We start from the raw sequence: 17379 nt of genomic DNA, 5'->3' as shown, positions 1-17379 counted from the left end.
TTTTACGGTTTTACATTTTTTTTATTTCCAAATATTTTTGTAAGTAAATATACAATATAAGAAAAATAAGCATACAATATAAAGCAAGAAAATTAGAGTAAGTAAATATACGATATAAGAAAAATAAAAAAATAAGTAAATTTATATAAAATTAAGAAAAAAAATATTACATTAAACATCTATCGTAAATAAAATATTATGATTTGATATAAAATGCCAAATAATTAGAATAAGTAAATACACAATATAATAAAAATAAATAATAGTTAAATAAACAATATAAGAAATTGAAAAACTACATTAACATCTATCTGAAAATGTATATTTGTACACTTTTATTATTTTCAAAGATTTTTATAAGTAAATAAACATTATAAGAAAAACAAGCAGATAATATAAGAAATAGAAATACTATATTAAACATATATCATAATATTATCATTTGATATAAAAGCAAGAAAATTAGAATAAGTAAATATACAATAAAAATAAATAAACAATAAGTAAATATACAAAATTAAAATTTACATTAAACTTCTATCGTAAAGAGAAATAGAAATATTACATAAAATATAGTAAATGTCTCTTCTATACAAAAAAATATGTTTGGATAAGTTCACATTTGTGTTACAAAAAAAAAGTATAAGTTCACATGCAAATAGTGAAGAATCAACTTACATGAAATATTTCTCATACGGCTTCATACCTCATAGTTTCTTCATCTCTAGGCATAAGTGTCTTGCAAATTCTCCAGAAAAATGTAAATATGCAAAAAATATACTCATCATTCAATTTTGCAGTTATAGCGTTTGCAACGGAAATATAGAGTAGAGACTGCATTTTGAAAATAAAAATATATTGTTTCTAAACCAGTAAGATGGAGAGAATAGCGAATGAAAATTATGGTTTTTTTACCATTCACATGACTGTTTCCAGTATTTCTCCTTTCAGCTCATCACACAAATGAGCAAGAATCATTCTTTCCTAAGAACAAAAAGAAAAAAAAAACATAACGAGTTACAATTTTCTGGAATGCTGGTAAGTATTATTGAACAATAACTAAAAAACCAAGTCCAGATCTATCATAAGAAAACACACAAGCCATAAACACACACAAGCAATGGTAAGACACAACCAAATCTTTCATCATAAACAATTGCAACACAAGGAGTGATGGACACAACCATCTATCATAAACAAACACACCATCCATAAACACAGCCGCAATTAATATTACAATTTAAAGAGTATACCATATTGATCTTTAAGATGTACACATAGCAAGATCTTGAAAGTAACAAATAGTGGCGTTGCCAAAACATAATGAAAAGGACCCCACTGCCACAAACCGGAACTTTAAAAGTTACAAAATAACATGATGCTAACAAAGAGCAAAGGTGATAATCACAAAAGATTTTATAGATGAATCACACAACGAAATCTACCATGAAAAATCACGGCACGAAACTGCTACAAGAGTATAAATATAAAAATGCAAAAAAACAAAGCCAAATGATGATAAAAAACTTCTACTTTAGACATCGCTAAACACACAAGGATCCAATTTTTATAGTTGTACATCAACTGATTCATATAATTATCCCATCTTTAACTATACAAAAGAGAAGTCAAGGCAGCAATTACGAAAAAGAAAGAAAGAAACTGATCACCATGATTGAAAAAGAACATGAACAAGCTTGAGAGTGAGAAGAAGGGTGAAGGAGAAGAGCAAACTATGCGCTGAAACTGATTCTCTACACCAATATTTCCTTACCCTTAAGTCTTTAATTCAATCAGAGAGAGCCTTTTTGACACATCTCACAATTCAAAATTTGATTGTATGAAATTGGTGATTTTTTTCGCGGAAAATTTCAAGAAGCAAACACATAAGAGAAGAGAAAAGGATTTGTTATAAAAACGGTTTTTCAAGTCATCGACAGATGGTGACTTTTCATGACAAATGCAAATGATGGCAAGATTAGTTTATGATAATATTATTTTACTTTTTGCATGTGATTGTTTATAAAAGTGAAACAAAAATTCGAAAAACTAAATTACATTTATATTAAGGATACAACTATTAGTTATATGTTTCTTTGTTAAAAATAATCGAAGTGACATAATGTTAGAGACTAAAATAAAACGAACTTTAAAAACATGATTCTATTTTTGATTTGTAATTTGATTTGTAAAATCATAGAGAAACTTGACGTGACAAAAATATAAAATTAATTTACGGGCACGATTCATTTCCATTAACGTGGAGATGAGATTATGATCTGGTTATGTTTTTGGTTATTGACACTTGATTTAGTTAGGTTAATGTGGATAGGAGATTGGGATCCGGTTTATGTTTTTGGTTTTTAATTGACATTTGATTTGGTTAATCTGAAAGCCAATTTTCAAAAACAAAAAAAAATGATAGGAAAAAAATATTTTTACTCAAAAGAAAAAAACATATATAATATCAAATGTTCCGATTATATAATATAAATTTCTGTTGGAAAATATTTATTAGATCCCATAAAAATTTTGAAATAATAGTTCAAATATATACAAACTTTCAAAGGTTAAAGTATCACAAAAAAATACAAACAAAAAAATTCAACTATCACAAAAATGTTTCCATTAATGTAAAATAAAATAATTTCATACTCAAAAAACATTCAAATTCTTTATTATGCATACTATAAATATAAAATATTCATAAATTCACAAAATATATAGTTCAGAATACAATATCTAACGAAATAATTATATACAAAATATTTGAAAAATCAAAATTGTCCCGGGCGTAGCCCGGGTTAACCCCTAGTCATATATATAATTAGGCTCTTTCCTCTCTCTTGAGAGCATACACGTCAGATTATTTTTAATGCATGTGGGTCGATTTCTGGTTTAGTTGATAGACTGGTTCGTTGTATCATCTGATTGTCGTCGGTTTGGTTTAATTAACATAGCAGCTTCATTTTGGGTTGGGCTTCTGTGTTATGTTTTTGTAATGGGTTAATAATATGCCGTATGGGTTGTTAGTTGGGCTGGGCATCAATATTTGTTGCCATGTGTTATTAAATAATTAAAAGAAAATGATGCATTTTGTTTTTGTGGATTAGAGCATCGTCGTTTTTTTTTCCTTTGTCGAAGTCGTCGCTTTTGTTTCTCTTACAATTACAATGCAAAGCAAACTATTTTCATCTCTTTGCCTTCCTTGACCTTCAATGAATTCTTAAATTCGAGAATAAGTATTGTGTTAATTACAATAGACTCTGTAACGTTTCAGTATTTTTTTCGTCTGATGATTTCGTTTTTTATAAATAGGAGATGGATGAGTGAGGCTGTGACGATCGCTCGCAATCATTCTCAGTTTAAATTTGTTCCTTCAGCTTCCAAAGAATCTCAGAAAGATGTCTTCCTCCGTTGCCGCCATTGTTGCTCCAACATCGTTCGACGGTCTCCGCCTAGATAGATCTACTCAATTCGTCGTGGCTCGCCTTCTGCCATGGGACTCCAGAAACATTAAGAAGCAAGGTGAATTCATGGGAATCACCTTGCTTTTCCTTGATGAGCAGGTAGTGTACTATTTATTTACGATCCCACTTTTCAGAAAGACTAATCATTCGAGTAAACGTTTTGTTTTGTTCCCAGAATTCTGTGATCCATGGATTAATTCCTGCTGCTCGCGGTCACTACCGTACAAGTTTACAAGTCTAAACCCACAAAAAATGGAGGGAACTTAATAATATATTTTTAACTAAGATTACATTAGTGAATAAACGATTATTCTCCTTTCATCAGAAAACATGTTCCTCCACTCCACGGCTGGCACCAAGTTTTATTTCGGAAACAATATCACTGCAATCACAGAGTTCACAATGAGGTACAGTTATTTTAATATTACCGGATAATACAATATTACGCTGGCTGCCCAATTAACCAATCACAACATTGACTCCAGTTTAAGAGATGCAGTAGGCGAGGACTTACCAAGTCTTAAAGCAGAAACAATGATCACTACCAAAGAACTTAGCCCAATGGGAGATCTCAGCATGTTCCTCTCCAGCTCTTCTAGCCAGGTTTGTGATACACTTTCAGCAACGTCTTAAATCTCTAAACCTTTTCATATTATAATTAATGAAGCATCATATTCACAGTCTCTTATTACACAGGAAGCTTATTTTACTTGCATGGATTGTTGAGGTTGTTGCACAGAATGGCTGGTACTACATCTCTTGCACTCACTGCGGGAAAGAACATGTGAACTCAGCCACATCTCACCCCTGCGACCAGTGTAATGATATCAATGCCACCACTGTTGTGAGGTTACAAATTAACAATGCCTTTCCATAAAACATACAGTCTTTTCTTGATTCTGATCATACATATGATCGTCTAGTACAGGTGCAAGGTTGAATTATTGGTCGATGATGGTAAAAATTATGCCACTTTCTTGGTGCTCGACAAGGAGATGATGAAGCTCACTAAACAAGATGCAGCAACTCTACTTGATGATGAGGTTTATATTTCTTACAATCCATCTTTTCTGCAAACTGTAATTCTCACTAAAACCTATACCGTTCTTCAGGTGAATCGTGGTCTAGGCAATACACTCCCAAAATGTATTGCAGAACTTCAAGGCCGAGTTTTTATTTATCATGTACATGTGACGCCGTACAATTTCACAGACAACACCCGTACCTTCACCATTTCTGGAATGAACTACAAGGAGGTATTATAGTATTAACTAATCTAAATGTTTACATATGTCTCATCGTTTTTAAACTAACTTATACACCACTCTCCAGAATTTAACCATCAATGCAAACAAAAAAAAAGTAAAAGTGGAATATGGAGAAGCATCAACTTCCGCTGCTGCCACCTACACATCAACAAATGAAGCGAACAAAGATGGGCCCAAAAAACTCAAATGAGTAACGTTTTCAAATGAATATTTTCCTTATTTCTCTGATGCTATGCATTACTTCTTCAAGACTTTTGAATATTTTCCTTATTTCATGTTTCTCTAAAACCCCATTACTCCAATGTACTTCATCGGATTATAACTGTTTCTCAGGTTTAATAGTTACAAAATAGTTCACGTAATTGCAATTCTACGTTTTGTTCTACATCAATAATTTTCCGGCTAACAAAATTACACTCTTTCCACATCTGCACTAAGCATAATAATAAAAAAACATCATTCTTCTTCTTCTAATACAACTCCTTACACTTCTCCAACCTTTAAACATATATTTAATTTTCGTCTCTTTTATTGTTATCGGGCGCAAATTCTCAAACAAAAAAAAACATATTGTAGTCTTTCCAAATGCAATATATAAAAACATATAGGTTCATTTTAATATCTAGAAGCTGCATCTAGATGTTAGTATTCAGATATTATTTGTTTGGATACTATTACATCATCATCTTGACGCAAAATTTATAACATCTAAAAGTTGTTTTCTGAGATGCAAAAAAATGTACAGTTTGGATGCTACATTTGCATCCCACAATTCAAAAAATCTAAATACTTTAAATATTTTTTTGAAACACTAAATACTTTATATACAAATATAAAAATTGATTATCTTAGTTTTTATAAAATATTTTTAATTGGAAAATCGAGTGTTTGTGCCGACACTGGAAAGTCTCTTTTTCCGTCAAAACCGAAAATCGCGTGTCATAATCATAAAGTTGTGTTTTCCACCAAAACTATAAAATTGTATTTTTCGCCAAAACGTGAAAAATAGTTCTCCTGCATAAACCATAAAATCACGTTTTTGTATCAAAAGCGTAAAATCATGTTTTTCTATCAAAAATGTAAAATCACATTTTTTTTTGCTAAAACATTAAAATATGTTTTTCTGTCAAAACTGTATAATCACATTTTCTCATTAAAACGATGAATACACGTTTTCTCGACAAAACTGAAAAATTATGAGTTCCCGCCAAAACCATAAAATCATTTTTTTTGTCAAAACTGTAAAATCGTATTTTTTTGTCAAAACTGTAAAATAATATTTTCCCATAGAAACAACAATATCGTAATTTCCCATCAAAATCAGAAGATTGCATATTCCCTCATCAAAACAGAAAATAGTGTTTTCTTACCAAACCATAAATTTCCCGCCAAAACAGAAAAATCATTTTTTCTAGTTAAAACCGTAAAATTGTATTTTTTTTGTCAGAACCGCAATTTAGATGTGTTTTCCAACAAGATCGCAAATTTTAGTTTGTCGCCAGAACTAGTAAAATCGCCGGAAAAAAATTATTTGAATATTATAATCATTCATTATTAAGAATAAAACAAAGCTTTTTAGTATTTAAATGCTGTTATAAAATAAAAAACGAATAATTTAACATCTAGATGTTTGCATCTGAGTTGAATAACATGCGAATATCTAGATGTTGTATTCAGATGTTACACCAAATATCCATAATCATTTTGAAACCAAAAAAAATTATTTCTTACTGTCTCTGTTATTTGCAATTTTTAAAAACACATTTTTCAATTTTTATCTCTAAAGAAATAATTAGTTGTAATTTGTGTGAGAAAAATGAGAAACAAATCGCGAACGGGCTTTTGATTATTCTGAGCCACCTTCTTCTAACGAAGCAACAAACAACTACTTCTCCATCACCATCTCACCACCGTCGTCGTAGCCATTATCGGATGATTACGCACTACTAGAATCAAAAGTTCAGATCTGGAGGATCCCAAGATCATGGGTCGGATCTTCGAGTACTTCGTCGTGTGCGGGCTGGGTCCCGAGATGCGAACCCTTGACGGAGATCTCGGATTCCATGGATTGGAGACCAATTACATGCCTTCGCTTCTTGACCAGTTCCCTCCTTCCGATCATTCTCTCTATCCTCCCCCTCCTCCTCAGCTTCCCACTGTAAGTTACGATTCCCGATTTCGATTAGGTTTAGGTTTAATGACTTCGAATTGGATCAGATTTTGATTCGGTTTAGGTTTAGGTGTGGAGACTTCGAATTCGGATCAGATTTTGATTGGATTTAGGTTTAATGACTTCGAATTGGATCAGATTTTGATTGAGTTTAGGTTTGGTGACTTCGAATTGGATCAGATTTCGAATTGAGTTTTGAGCTTCCTTTGATTTGAATAGTGTGTTCTTCCTGCTGGTGTGGCGTTCCATTCATCTGGTTTTGTTTCGAGCGACGCTGTGAGTTTCCCACGGAGCTATCCCATTGTCTTGACCGGTATATGAATGATTCTCCTTAACATTACATTGCAATCTTTTTTATTTTGCTATGTTTGATTTTTATGCACTTGCTTAATTAATTAATCCACAGAGGGTGATGGAGCGAAAATATTTGTCAGTTGCATTGCGTTCCGTGACCGAGTCTGCGAGGATGTTGCTGAAGCTTATCGCTTACCACCCGATACATACGCAGACAAGTGTATCTGTATTGTCTCTCACGCCCCCAATTTCCGTGCTCTCCGGGATTCTCTCGAGGAGATTTTTCTTCTTTGCTTCTCCTCAGAAGGAAGCTGGTAAACACTAACATCTTTGTTTTGATTTAGTGTTTTGAACTTTGCCTTGCGTTACTCTACAAAAATATGAAAGCAAACCCCACCCCCGTTCTTCTGTTTTGAACTTTGATGACCTTTTCAGTAAACCATTGTGGGATATTATCGCCTATATGGTATCTAATGTACCATTGCCGACTCCTGGAAAAGACCGAGTCTTGTATGCTGTCGAGAATTGCCTGCTATCGGTGGAAGCACCTCCCGAGGACAGTCTTCCTCAGGCAGATGTATGACTTGTGCTTTTTTTTTGCCTCCTTTATCTGTTTTGAATACTTTTGCTTAGCCGTATCAGCTATGCAAGGGTGATAGTTCCCTGGTTTCTTTCATGTTTCTCCAGTTAAGTAATGTAATGTTTGGCATGGTTTTTATTGGATGCAGATATCGCTCCAACCTCTTGTACAGTGCTTGGATGTCGACAACTTGATTAAGCTGTTTACATCTGTACTAGTTGAACGGAGGGTTTTGCTTCGATCAAACAAGTAACTTTCTCATAATGAGTTTTCTAAACGTGTTTTACCATTAACATTTTGTATTAACATCTTTACTTTTGTTTTGAAACTTTTACCATATGCATATCATCTCTGTTTAAGCATCACCCTTATTTTGCTTCATTTTGAATCTCAATAGGTATTCGCTTCTGACTTTGGTGGCAGAAGCCATATGTCATTTGATTTATCCTTTCCGATGGCAGGTATGTCTTATTACACTGATGAGATCTTAATTATTCCCTTAAAACATAAATGAACGCATTTGTAAACTTGTGAATCCAAGAATTACGTTGTGAATGAAAATTGGATATCTTGATTATTGGTATAAGATGAGAACAATCACAGCTATTTGCATTTCTACTGACTAAAACATTTCTTCTGATATTTATTCTTTGTTTTGATGTATGTTTGTGTAGCAAGTCTACATTCCTTTACTATTTTTTAGTGGAGTAGACTACATTGATGCACCAACACCTTATATGATGGGTCTTCACTCGGATGTTGATACATCAAATCTTGCTATGGACGGCGTGAGTCTAATTTCAATTCATACTTTTCCTCTTCAAAATTTATGCTATCTGATATTGGCCTCATAACATTCCCTTTTTTAGGTTGTAGTGGTGGATCTTGAATTTAACCAAATAACTACTTCGGAGGAGATACCTCCGATACCAGAGCCTGAGTTTAGCGCTCTGAGAAACGATATATTGAAACTATTGCAACCTAATGTTGTGGGGATCGATCATTTGAGGGGCTTTGGTAATTCTGTTGAGCAGGGCCCTAAAAGCCTTAGCAAACCTTGGGGAGAGGATCATGACCTTCAACTCAGGTGACTTTAGTAAACTTTACCAAATATGTTTATCTGAATTTTCCATTGAAACTTTTTTTTTGTACTTATGTTATCTGTTTGTTATACAAAAATCCATTTCCTCTCGCAGGGTTATATTCTTAAAGTTTTTTGCATCTATCTTGGGTGGCTACCGCAACTTCATAGTATGTGATTTTCACTCTTTTACTTATATATTTATTCATCCCTTCTGACATAACTTATACGGGATTATTTTATCAGGAAAACAAAGTTTTCAGCACTGATGCGTTTCTGAAGAGACGGTCTCGATCTACTAATCAGCCACCGGAGCCTATGGTAATCTAACTGTTTCATGTATGGTCATGTTGTATATTTACAGTACTGCGTTTGATTACTCGACCTGTTTCTTCTCTATTGTTCCAATCTGTATGGTAATCTGTCTTTTATATTCTTACTATTGAATTTGGACCATTTACCTATTCATCAATAAGTGTTAAATGATCTAAGTCATGTTTTATCTGTTTAATAATTGTTGGTTATTGTTTGTCTTCCATTGCTTTCAGTTGGTTCAATTCTTGGGCTCTTTTGCATTCCTCGATTACCTTGAAAGGCGTTTAGGCTCTGATGAGAATAGTACTAATCTCCTCGAGAAGTTACAAGATGCTGTTGGAAGGGGTCAAGATGCCATGTCGATTCTGCCTAAATCTTCTATGGAGCCTGAGATAATCACAATAGCTGATCCGGATGTTGAAGAACCAGGTGCATTTTGATCTTTTGTTTTTAGGTCGCATAGGCTGTATGATACAGTTTGAGGTTTATATCATTTATAACGAACTACCGAGAATGAAAAGAGTTCTGATTGATAGTTTACCATTCTTCATATTCTCATGGGTTTTTGGCTTGCCACTAGTAATTGAACTTGGACAGAGACAAAAAAAGTTGGTGTAGCATGCATAGCATTAGAAAAATAATCAGAATCTTTCACTCTGTTCTATTTCTTCTGGAGAATAGTTCTATGCCTAGTGCCTACTGAGTTTGGTGTTCTGATCCAGCTTTATTCTTTTTTTTTCAGCCACCAGGTATACCTATGACAGGTTTCCTGCGAATGTTAGGTCAGAGGAACAAGAAGAAAAGCGAAAGCAGATCCTCGCAGCAGCAAGCGGAGCTCTTGAATCCAACGGAAGGCATTCTCCAAGGTATATCCTGTTTAGCTTGGAACAGCAATCTGGCTCCCTTACTTAATTTCTATATCTTCCAATTGCAGCTCGCCGCCAGGGAAGAACACTAAGGAAGACAGTTTCAGTTCAAGGGAGAGGGCGGTAAGTGTTGCATGTAATCTTGGTTCTCATGTATGGTCGAAACAAATTAATCTGACATGAAGAGGTGGCACGGGTCTGTCATGCTTGGATAGTATATCAAACAAACTCATCAATGCACATGAACTAATTAGGATATCAAATGAAAAATTGGTTTCTATAACTGTTGTAGTATATTATAGGATGCTATATCAAGTCCTGCATTATAATTTTAGCCTTCGTTTTTTCTTGTGTTGAATAAGATTGATAACTCAACTAAAAGTGAAAAAGTTGCACAAGACTTCTATTCTATATGTAATGCCGTTACCTCTCTTTTTAATGATATTGTACTGATTACAGGCAGAGAGAGATCGCATGGTCTTGGATATAAAAGTCAAGTTGCAGGTATAGTTTCCTTTGCAAGTTTATAAACTGAACGAAGTCCGTTGCTACCTCCTTAAAAAAATAATTCTTTCTATTTAGACCTTTGTGATAAGAACCCTTAAGTATCCAACTTGGGAGAAAGTCTATGATGTGGTGAGATTTACTCAGCCCCCTGTTAACCCTCAAATTTATGTCAAACTGACAAATAAACGTAAACCAAATTGTTGGATATTCAAGCTACACAAAAACTCTTAGCCTGTTATCAAACTTGTCCCAGAATAACTCTCTGTTATTCTATATGTAACGATCTAAAGCATGTGCAGTAAATTGTTCTCCTTAGAAAAGGTAGTTGGTTGACTTTAAATAATCCAGAATTGGTCATGATTCCAGTCCTAGCAAATAAATTTATATCTAATAGGTTGCAGTGAAGATTAAATCTATGCCACTCTCTGATTGCATTGGTTTGTTGTGGTTTCCAGGGATTATGGCTCCGTCTTCTGAAACTGGGTTCAGATGAAGATCCTCTTTCATCATTTGAATACGGCACGATATTGGGTATGGCCCCAATGCAGGAAATGGATAAATAAAGGAATGAATCAAATTTGTATGCTTAATCAGCCAGATACTACCCAAATAGTGGCCATTTTGACTGTGATTTCTGTCTCTGCTGAAAAAACAAAGAGCTGTTATTGTCTTTATTGAAAATTAAACACAAACTTTGCTCATACAGCTCTCATTGAATCTGATGCTGAGGGGATTGGTGGGAGTGGCTTTATCGAGTGTATAAGAGAGCATCTGAAAAATTCAGTAAGCGTAACAACTAGCAGATGCAGCCAGTTTGACTGAGCGGGACCTTACTGTATAGTTTATTTATTTCTTGCAGGACTGGAATGGTGGATTGACTGTGGAGCAGTTCATTGCGGTCAAAGAATTGGTAGGTAATTCTATATGTGTACCGGGTTTAGTATACCTAGTTTCTGAATAGCTTGCACTTTAGATGTACATATTTAGCTTTGCGCAGGTTTTATTCTTGGCTGTTGATGAAGAGTCACTGAAACTCTAAGAATTATACCCTTCACCAATTATTGTTCATTGTTAAAATCAGCTCAAAATGGCTGTCAGCCGTGCTGCTTCAAGGAACGATTTATCGACAGTCCAGTATGCACTTGAAGTTTCTGCAGAAATGTTTAAGAAGGATGCCAATAATGTCTCAGACTATGTTCAGCGTCATCTCATCTCCATACCCATCTGGGAGGAATTGAGGTATGATATCCAACAAGTTGCGGCTTCTCTTAGTTTTTTCTGTATGTTGGTGCTGCTTAGAAAATTGGTTAATGACATACTGTGAGCTCTTCTGACAGATTCTGGGAAGGTTACTTCGAGTATCTCATGGAGCAGCCTGCAAATGAGTGAGTCTTCTTAAGATCTTCTATTCATTAGATAATATCAACTATTTGTTCGTATGCTTGCTCCTGATCCTCAACACACTGAGACTAATATTAAACAAATGAGCTGGTTGAGCCAACTGTAAATCTTAAAACTTATGGTGGGTTTTTTTGTCATGGACACTTGTTAAAGGAAGTTCTGTAGCACATATGATCACATGGTTTTTCGCCCTAACATCTCAGTCTTTCTATTGATATTTTGGCTCTGGCAAGGAGCTCTGCACTTCTTCTTTTTTTTTTGGTAAACTATTGCGTTAAAAGAAAATTTTGGGGAAAAAGAGGGTTGATTATAGTAGGAATTTACTTTCTATTTGTTGTAGATGTCTGCAATGCTTAATTGCGTATAGATTCTAAATAATTTTCGTGTCTTGACGCATGTGTCTTTCCAAAATTTCCCCTTAAATCTTCGTCAACTTGTCGACTGTAGTCCACATACTTGAAATCTAAGTCCTGTTAGCCATATATCATCCCATTGTGTATTGTATACTACCAATTGATTGGATCATCATTAGCATTACTAATTGGTGTAACCCATTGTTGTACTATCTCAGCTCAGTGAACTACGCTACTTTGGTCACAGCCCGACTAATCATAGTGGCATCACATATGGTGAAGTCTTATTTTCAAAGTTGACTTACTCTTCACCTTCGCTTCCTGTAATGGGATGATTACAGTTCCCTTGTTTACTTTATTTAATACTCTTTTGCAGGCTGGCTTGGGACTTCCTGATACAGAGGCTTGGAACATGATAGAGACAATAGCAGAGAAGCAAAAACTTGGATACAAATTACTGGTGAATTTAGTTTTGTTTAATTGATTCTTCTGTTTTTGAGAATTATCTCCATATGATTACAATTTTCAAGCTTTTTAACTTGGCTTTTGGAAACACTAACCAACTGAGGAATAATATTTTTGCTGCATATTGAACTTCGTTTCAGATTAAACTCAGAGGGTTCTTGTCGCATGTTCAGCAACTTCGTGTAGGCTATTGGGGCGCTTCTTCATTTAAGCAGCAGTCTATATCTTCTGGGTTGCCATCACCACGTCCAAAAGCAGATGCCTCGGATGAAACCCAGCAACCTTCAGAAGCTTCTGGAAGGAGTTGGGTTCAGAGTATGTTTAGCAGAGATACAGCATCAAGAGCGAATTCGTTCAGTCGTGTTCGTAAGTGGGTTTCTGATAATGCTTCTTCAGGTATGTCCATGATTAGCTCCTCCCTTTCCAGTTGCTATTCTAACTTGTTTTTGCTGAAGTCAGTATACTAATCTTGGCAAAACAGATATAACTGCTGCTGCACAGAAGAAAATCCAAACCAATGTACGTGTTCTGAAGGGTCACAGCGGTGCTGTCACTGCCTTGCACTCTGTGACAAGAAGGGAAGTCTATGATCTTGTGGGCGATCGCGAGGATGCTGGGTTCTTTATCAGTGGCAGTACAGACTGTCTGGTCGGTATAAAATGCATAGTTACACGAATGTTTATATGTTTTTTTTTTCAATTATTCGTCAGTTTTTAATCGTTTAGTTACAATTTCTTTGCACCTATACATGTTCTTGATATCATCGTTGAGAACACACACATTGATGACTTAAAGAGTGCTGTGTTCTTTTAGATCTAAAGGATGACGGCATCCTCTTTCTGTTAGGCCTATAGATCATTGCATAAAGGGTATAAGGAGTAGTTCATTCTTCTGTTATTAGCATTTATCTAGATTAGTGTATTATTTTAATATGAATGTTACCATAGTTGTGAATATAGTAGCTGGAATTTTTGGAAGAATAAGTAGACCGAAATAGAACTGGAACAATAATCTGTACGATGCTTCTTTTCAAATTGCATAGTCAAATAGGATAGTCTTCATTGTTTCATTTGTTGTAATTCAGATAGAGGTTAACCGCATTTTTTTCTAATTTAGAATGGATTACAACAACCTAGTATCCTCTTTTGAATGCCTCCTGAATTTGAGCAGGTTAAAATCTGGGATCCAAGTCTGCGTGGATCTGAACTTCGGGCGACTCTGAAAGGACATACTGGGTATATATTTCTTATGCGACTTAATACCTCTCAGGAGTTGTGGGATTTAGTTAGTTTTCATTTCTTTAACAATGCTTCCTTTTTTTCCAACTTTTGATGTAGTACCGTGCGTGCTATAAGCTCTGACAGAGCAAAGATAGTTTCAGGATCAGATGATCAATCTGTAATCGTATGGGACAAACAGACACTTCAGCTTCTCGAAGAACTGAAAGGCCACGATTCTCAGGTTTCCATTACGATCTTAGTGTTTAGCAGTTATTATGACAAAATTCAACATGGTAAATTGTTAATGTCAACTCAGAATAAACATATAGACATTGGAGTAATTAAATAAACAGATAACTATAATTCATTGGAATTCCGTTCGGAAAATGTTGGAGCTGCCACTGCACATTGACAATTGATCAACGATCATTTAAATTTGTAAAGTTAATATCATTGACCAGTTCATACCTATTAATCAGTCATTAGGCACTAAAGAGGAAGCTTTTATTAACTGTTCCATCATGTACATATAAATACGTTGTGCAGGTTAGCTGTGTCAAGATGATATCAGGTGAACGTGTTCTCACTGCTTCACATGATGGAACAGTTAAGATGTGGGATGTTCGAACTGATATGTGTGTCTCAACTGTTGGCCGATGCACTAGTGCTATTCTTTCAATTGAATATGATGACTCCACAGGAATCTTGGCTGCTGCTGGCAGAGACACGTATGTATACTATATTACACATAAGTAACATATGGATTTTTGCTATATTGAATGTCACCTACGGATTCAGCTATATGGTTGGATAAAAATAATCAGGATCGCAAATATATGGGATCTTCGTTCAGGGAGACAGATGCATAAACTGAAAGGGCATACAAAATGGATACGGTGAGCCTCACAATGTTCTCTTCAACGAACATGTTTCATTTGTTGTGCTCTTTTTCTTAAATGATGTTCTGTTTGCCGGTTGTAGGGTTTGCTTAATTTTATTTAAGATGTGCGACTTGTTTGATCAAATTGTGTCTTTCTGCAGGTCACTTCGAATGGTGGAAGATACCTTGATAACAGGGAGCGATGACTGGACAGCAAGAGTGTGGTCTATCTCCAGAGGATCATGCGACGCTGTTTTAGCATGCCATGCTGGGCCAGTACAATCTGTTGAATACTCCACACTCGACAAAGGAATAATCACAGGTCCATGATAATTTCAGCTAGACCAGTTCCGAAAATAAACCTATTGTGAAAGCAAATAAACAGCAAGGCTCATTGTTACTCTCTTTTCTTGTAGGTTCCGCTGATGGATTGCTCCGTTTTTGGGAAAATGATGATGGTGGGAATCTAATCATCATATAAATTCTACAGTAGACTATCACAACTTGCAACTGTGAACACTTGGCTATGTGACAATCTCATAATATACTTTGGTCTGCTTGATTTACAGATGGCATTAAATGCGTGAAGAACATAACGCTCCATAATTCGTCTATACTATCAATCAACGCTGGTGAGCATTGGTTAGGCATCGGAGCAGCGGATAACTCGATGTCTCTTTTCCATCGTCCTTCTAACGCTGGAACCAAAGTCTCAGGCTGGCAACTGTACAGAGTACCCCAAAAAACAGCCGCTGTGGTATGATGACGATCCTCTTTTCACATAAGTTGAAAAGCTTAACATCCTTCTTTTTTTGCTACTGAGACTGAATAGGAGTTTGTGATCCAGGTGAGATGTGTTGCGTCTGATCTGGAGAGGAAACGGATATGTAGCGGTGGCCGGAATGGAGTTCTCCGGCTTTGGGATGCGACCATCAACATCTGATTTCACTTCCACATCGTTGTTATTCCTGTGTATCATTTATTTTCTTTCTGCTTTTTCTTTTACTTTCGCTTTTTCTTTTACTCTGGGTGTTTTTCATTTATGATTTTTTATCTTAGTTTACATCTTTTTTGCTTTTTTTATGCCCTTTGAAGAAACATTTTGATTTTTTTCTTCTACTTTTTCTCGGTGTAATCTTGTTATGTTTAATTACTTATAAATATGTTCGACCAGTGATTCTTATTTCGATTGGTCTATCAATAAACTAGCGTTTTGGAAATGTTATTCGAATAAAACAGGTTATGTACATTTTTAATCAATTATTATTATTTCTGTTGGTCTATTAGATCTCTTTATTCAACATCCTCATGGTTAACTTAGTGTAAAATATAATTTACATATTTCTTGCGGAAAAGAAATGAGAAAATGGTCATTTAAATCATGAACTTTTTAATTTGGTCGAAAAAAGGCATGAACTTTCTTATGGACCATTTAAAGCATATACTTATTTTGATTAGCCATTTAAGGCATCAACTAAGTTCGACAAAGCCAATTTGAATACGTCGTTAATTCCATTAACATAGCTATTAGACGGGGTTAATTGCCGTTATTACCTCTGTTAAACACCAAACGATGTCGTTTTAAAATTAGAAAACCCCCAAATCCATATATCCCCAAATCGAAATCCCTAAACCCCTAATTCTCAGAAAGCTCAATTGATCAGACACGTTCTCTTCAAAATGATAAGAAAGAAGGGAATTCCAAGAGAAAAGATACCTTATCGACGAGGACAGGGGAAGAATGATGAATCTTCGAAAGGCGGAAGTGAAGCAGAAGCTCGTGAGGCCAGAGCAGCTGCTCGCGAAGAAAGAGCTCGTGAGGAAGAGACTCGTGAAGCAGAGAATCGTGCAGCAATGGCTCGTGAAGCAAAAGCACAGGCTCGTGAAGCAAGGGCTCGTGTACTAGAGGCGAGCGAAGTAGAGAATCGTGAAGAAAGGACTCGTGAAGTGGATGAGGCTTGTGAAGTAGAGGCGACTGACGAAAGGGCTCGTGAAGCTAAGGCTCGAGTAGAGGCTTGTGAAGTAGAGACGACTGACGAAAGGGCTCGTGAAGCTAGGCTTCGTGAAGCTAAGGCCCGAGCAGAGGCTTGTAGAGAAGAGAATCGTGGGGAAGAAGATGATGTAAGTGAAGACGATTGTGCTGTGTTTGGCGATGATGATTTTAATGGTCTTGAAGATGGTGCTGATGAAGAGAATGAAGATGATCAAACACATAATGAGGAAGAGGAACACCTCGAAGAGGAAGCTGATGAAGAAAACATGGATGAAGAAGCTGCGAGAGATGAAGGAGATGGAAGTGATGCTGACAGTGGAGATGATATCTGGGACGATGAGAGGATTCCCGATCCTTTGTCTTCTGATGACGATGAAGATGAGGAAGCGCAAATTCGTAGAGACCATGAAGATCCGGACGAACTACTTGCTTTGGGAAAAACATATAACTCTGCAGAAGACTTCAAGCTTGCTGTTCTGAGGTATTCTTTAAAAACCAGATATGATATAAAGCTTT

The 17379-nt window shown here is 35.4% G+C and overlaps 1 protein-coding gene and 1 long non-coding RNA gene across 3 annotated transcripts; both read left to right on the top strand.

The window, feature by feature from the left end:
* The first annotated feature begins 3142 nt into the window (after window positions 1-3142).
* LOC130499143 (uncharacterized) lies at window positions 3143-4913 on the top strand. Its single transcript, XR_008938008.1, has 7 exons — window positions 3143-3569; window positions 3646-3877; window positions 3956-4073; window positions 4167-4319; window positions 4399-4513; window positions 4583-4726; window positions 4803-4913. It is a non-coding gene; the product is annotated as an uncharacterized LOC130499143 (long non-coding RNA).
* Window positions 4914-6552: 1639 nt separating this feature from the next.
* On the top strand, window positions 6553-16053 carry LOC108806065 (DENN domain and WD repeat-containing protein SCD1). Of its 2 annotated transcripts, XM_018578092.2 has the most exons (31): window positions 6556-6896; window positions 7128-7221; window positions 7315-7516; window positions 7638-7779; window positions 7931-8031; window positions 8180-8243; window positions 8457-8570; window positions 8652-8869; window positions 8979-9033; window positions 9110-9184; window positions 9412-9607; window positions 9921-10044; window positions 10113-10167; window positions 10504-10548; window positions 11007-11082; window positions 11258-11334; window positions 11411-11461; window positions 11633-11790; window positions 11889-11936; window positions 12524-12581; window positions 12682-12765; window positions 12911-13166; window positions 13252-13418; window positions 13941-14005; window positions 14108-14231; window positions 14537-14718; window positions 14815-14886; window positions 15032-15192; window positions 15287-15328; window positions 15440-15627; window positions 15718-16053. In XM_018578092.2, exons 1-31 carry the CDS (start codon window positions 6723-6725, stop codon window positions 15811-15813), a joined length of 3564 nt encoding a protein of 1187 aa, XP_018433594.1. In that variant the 5' UTR covers window positions 6556-6722; the 3' UTR covers window positions 15814-16053. The 2 variants fall into 2 exon arrangements, 1 of the variants encoding a protein (XP_018433594.1); XR_008935126.1 differs by lacking the exons at window positions 14537-14718; window positions 14815-14886; window positions 15032-15192; ... (1 more) ...; window positions 15440-15627; window positions 15718-16053 and having other exon boundaries at window positions 6553-6896; window positions 13252-13422; window positions 14108-14125.
* The last annotated feature ends 1326 nt before the right edge of the window (window positions 16054-17379 follow it).

This window comes from Raphanus sativus, chromosome 1 (assembly GCF_000801105.2).
Source record: "Raphanus sativus cultivar WK10039 chromosome 1, ASM80110v3, whole genome shotgun sequence".
Classification (NCBI taxonomy): domain Eukaryota; kingdom Viridiplantae; phylum Streptophyta; class Magnoliopsida; order Brassicales; family Brassicaceae; genus Raphanus; species Raphanus sativus.
This window is presented reverse-complemented; position numbering and strand designations above follow the sequence as displayed.

Excerpts from the sequence above, each read along its gene's own strand:
- LOC108806065 (XM_018578092.2), top strand. The coding sequence starts at position 6,723 with ATGGGTCGGATCTTCGAGTACTTCGTCGTGTGCGGGCTGGGTCCCGAG. Across the intron at positions 7,517-7,637 it reads TTCTCCTCAGAAGGAAGCTG|TAAACCATTGTGGGATATTA; the intron begins GTAAACACTAAC and ends TGACCTTTTCAG. Across the intron at positions 8,244-8,456 it reads TTTATCCTTTCCGATGGCAG|CAAGTCTACATTCCTTTACT; the intron begins GTATGTCTTATT and ends ATGTTTGTGTAG.